The sequence below is a fragment of the Zea mays genome, chromosome 6 (assembly GCF_902167145.1).
Source record: "Zea mays cultivar B73 chromosome 6, Zm-B73-REFERENCE-NAM-5.0, whole genome shotgun sequence".
NCBI lineage: Eukaryota > Viridiplantae > Streptophyta > Magnoliopsida > Poales > Poaceae > Zea > Zea mays.
The window spans coordinates 116262824-116266657 of NC_050101.1; the positions used below are offsets into that span (position 1 = coordinate 116262824).

The 3834-nt window shown below is 46.9% G+C and overlaps 1 protein-coding gene across 1 annotated transcript; it reads left to right on the forward strand.

Moving 5' to 3' along the window:
* Nucleotides 1-251: 251 nt before the first annotated feature.
* LOC100276213 (uncharacterized) lies at nt 252-1086 on the forward strand. The gene has a single exon (NM_001150054.3). It carries the CDS (start codon nt 336-338, stop codon nt 819-821), a length of 486 nt encoding a protein of 161 aa, NP_001143526.1. The 5' UTR covers nt 252-335; the 3' UTR covers nt 822-1086.
* Nucleotides 1087-3834: the final 2748 nt, after the last annotated feature.

Sequence of the window (3834 nt, forward strand, 5' to 3'; positions counted from 1 at the left end):
GCTTCGGATTAAAGCTGACTGTTTGGACTCTACATTCTATAGAGGTAAAAACACTATAGAAACATTAAAAAATCGGTAACGCAACAGGCTGTTAGCTCACAGTAATCCACTGACTCTTTAATGATTAGCCATTGCGTCTCGGCGCAAACACGGTGCCGGTTGAAACCGGTAACATATGGTCTTCGGCTATAAAACACGCCACCGGCGTGGCTCCTGCTTCCCCAGTATTCTGCTCAAGCCGAGCACCGCAGAAAAAGAAAAAGAAAAGCCAAAGGCAAAGGCAAAGGAATCCCAATCAGGCAAGCAAAAGGAAGAACCAGCTGCTGCGGCCGGAGATGTCGTCGCAGCTGATCGAGGAGCACCGGTCGGGCGCGGAGGTGCACGTCGGGCACGAGCTGTGCGAGCGCAAGTCGCGCGAGTTCATGGTGGAGCTGGGCCTCCCCGACGGGCTCCTCCCGCTGCCCAGCCTGGACGAGGTGGGCTACAACCGGTCGACGGGGTTCGTGTGGCTGCGGCAGGCCGCCGGCCTGACCCACACCTTCGGCTCCATCGGCAAGCAGGTGTGGTACGACAGGGAGGTGACGGCGTTCGTGGAGCCCGGGCGGATGCACGGCCTCGCCGGGGTGAAGAGCAAGGAGCTCCTCATCTGGGTCACCATCTCCGAGATCGTCCTCAGCCCCTCCGGCACCAAGATCGTGTTCCGCACCCCCGCGGGGCTCGGCCGCGCCTTCCCTGTCACCGCCTTCCAGCTCGAGCCCGCGGCGGCGGAGGGGGACCACAAGGAGGAGGCCGAGGACGCCGCCGCCGCCGCCGCCAACTGATCTGCTCTAGCTTCCGGCGGCGGCGGCCGTGCGTGGGCTGCTCGATCCGGTAGTGGCAGTGGCTTTGTGAGACAGTCGAGTCGATTGTGGTTTCCCCTCCTCCGCCATGTGCGTGTAGTGGATGATGATGCAGGAATAAACGGTGTCCCTGGATCCAGAACTCACGGTTCGATCCATCCAGTTTATCTCATGCTTGTGTATCTCTATGTATGCATTGCCTGTTTGTTCGCTGGAATCTACTACTTGCAGCGGCCTCGTCTCTTCAGATCTTGGGTCTTCACAATGCATGGGTTTGTCTGCTACTTAGACGTTCATGATCCGTCAATTTGGTCGTGTTTTCTGTGAAACTGGTCGCCTGTGAGTGTGAGGTTGAGATCGACAGCTCGGCATCTCACTCGTGTTCATCAAATCAAATTTAGTAGTAGGTTGTGAGTTACTACGAGCTGATCAAGGTGGTTAGCATTCATGTGCAGTGCAGTACCACTACAACCACCTAGATCTGGGCACTTACTTGTCGACCGGCAGTTGGCATTTATAAATCCTGTCTCTGGTACACGCCGTTCGGCCCGGCTCGAAAGCAACGGAAACCGCTCGCTTTTACGGCACATGCTATGCTGGTGCACAGACACATGGCATTGAAGAACTCCAAATTAGATTTGGTTCATTCATGTGAATTTCTGTCAAGTCCAAGTGTCCTGCTTATCATTGTTCTGCATTGTATCTGAGAGCGTGTGAGTTCAGACGATACTACAGCTTGTACTTGGAGTGTGAGCCAATCAAAAATATGTTCTTTATCAAAGTCTTGACATAACAGGTCTTGACCGTATAGAATTGTGTACGTATGTTCGGCGGTGTATTCATCGTATCACACAGATCTTAGCAATGTGACGATATTCCCTTTTGAAACTATCCTTTCCAACTGAGCCATCTCAAGCTGGTCGCGTAAACGGCCGTACAAAGTACTATTCTGCACCATAGATTGTAGAGTGATGTTTAAAATAGAGAGTGTGATATATAGTGGTTAGAGAGTCTTGCTAGAGATAAATAGTCTAACTGTTCTAGACGCTTTGTTAGTTATTTTAGGATTCCCTCTTGTACAACTTTTTTTAAAACATGCGAACAATTGGGAGATATCTTTAAACTGAGATATCTCACTATTAATAGTTCTAGTGAGAGCTAGACAAACTATGTATACCTCTAATTATTGACTGTGCATACATCAAATTTTGATCACGAACCCAATGCACAATCATGCAAACATGCCTCCTCTGCTAGAGAGCGGTGCACATTTCTTCGTCTTGACCTTATATCCTCGATAACACCGTAACAGGTTGACCCGTCAATGAGTTGTATGGTGGGTGTGTGGGGTAGTAGTAGAGGGTTGGAGATCGCTACCAATGATAGTGGAGGTGGTAGTTAGGTAGAGCCGGTCTTGATATTTTACGGGTCTAAAACAAGTTTTAAAATACAGACTCTTCTAATTTTTTTATATATAACTGTTAATAATATAAACGCTCAAGATACATGTTACACCAAGTTCTGAGGCAAATCGAATGCACCCATACACATGCTTTCGTCACAATTCACACATATGGCGACATTATCAATGGAGATCATGACACATGTACGATTATTATAAGAAGCATAGTATCAGCACATAACCAACATAACTAACAGTGTAACCAAGATATTTATTAGAAAGGCTTCCATGACAACAAACTTTTTTTAGGATCTTGACCTTTCGCATGACACTAAGCGTCAACATCGTCTTGGTTCTTTTAGAAACCACCTTCCTCAAAAAAAGCAACATAGTAGGCAAGGTTGAGTACTTACAAGTACTCAGCCATGGAAGTTGTCACCGCCATAGATCTCGGCCAAGATCACCAAAGACAATTCAAATTCGGGCTCTGGGCTCTAAAACTCATTGGTAGGGTTGCAGGAAATAGAAGATCTTTAGGGAAACTCACCACGGTGCTGCGAGAGCTCAAAAATGGTAGATTAGAGCTCGTGGCGTCGAGTGGTAGCGGCCAGTACGTGTCCTGCCATGGGCGGCGGAACGTTGATCCCATACATTACAAGGAATGTAGTGATGCGCCAAGGCTAGGAGAGTATCTTTGCAATCGAGCAACAATTCTATCGTTTTTTCTGTTGCCAATCATGTCTATGGTGCTCACATGTCGCTGCCACCAGACACGTCGACCGTGTGCATTGGTATTTAGAAGTGAAAGATCCTCTTCTACTATGAACAAAGTTGTGTGACCATTTTGATGTGCACAAGTATATTATGCTCCATAGACCCATTAGAAATAGGCCACTCTTCGCTTCCTCCATTTGAAGACAATGAAATGACTTACAACATCGCCATCCACCGAATTATTGCTTACCTATGCTTCTATGGCCATACAGTCACATACCTAGAGATGATTGAGAAAACTCTCTAGACATTCCACCCTCAAACACGGTGCTCCAATATAAGTACCACAATAACAAATACATGAAGTATTGTGATCTGATTAACATGTTACTTGTTGCTGAGGCTCAAAACGAGCTCATCAAGCAAGACTATTAAAGTTACATGTTGGTGTTACTGTCATGCCTAGAGCACTAGCTTCCAGTCTTAGTGGGAGAGAGGTCGCTCTATAGGAAGGGTCATGGGCGCCATAATACTTTAGGGATAAGGGGGATTTTTTAAAAAGCCACCACAAAATGACAGTAGAAGTAGAAGTACCAATGACCATGGCAAATGGAAAAGGCAATGACAAAGACAACCCATAGAAGGATGATGCAAGTACCTCAAAGCATGCTAGCGCAGATTGTTTTAGGTGTGGGTCCTAGTAGACACTGAGACTAAAGATTCCCTCTCTAAGCCACCTAATACTGTTGAGTAGTCTAATCATACCGACATGGATGCTGATGCCACCGGTCATAATAATGCCCTAATAGGCAATGATGATTTTATCTCGATATTGATGATCTCATGTAGTAGATCGAGTTATCAGTGATTAGCCCCATA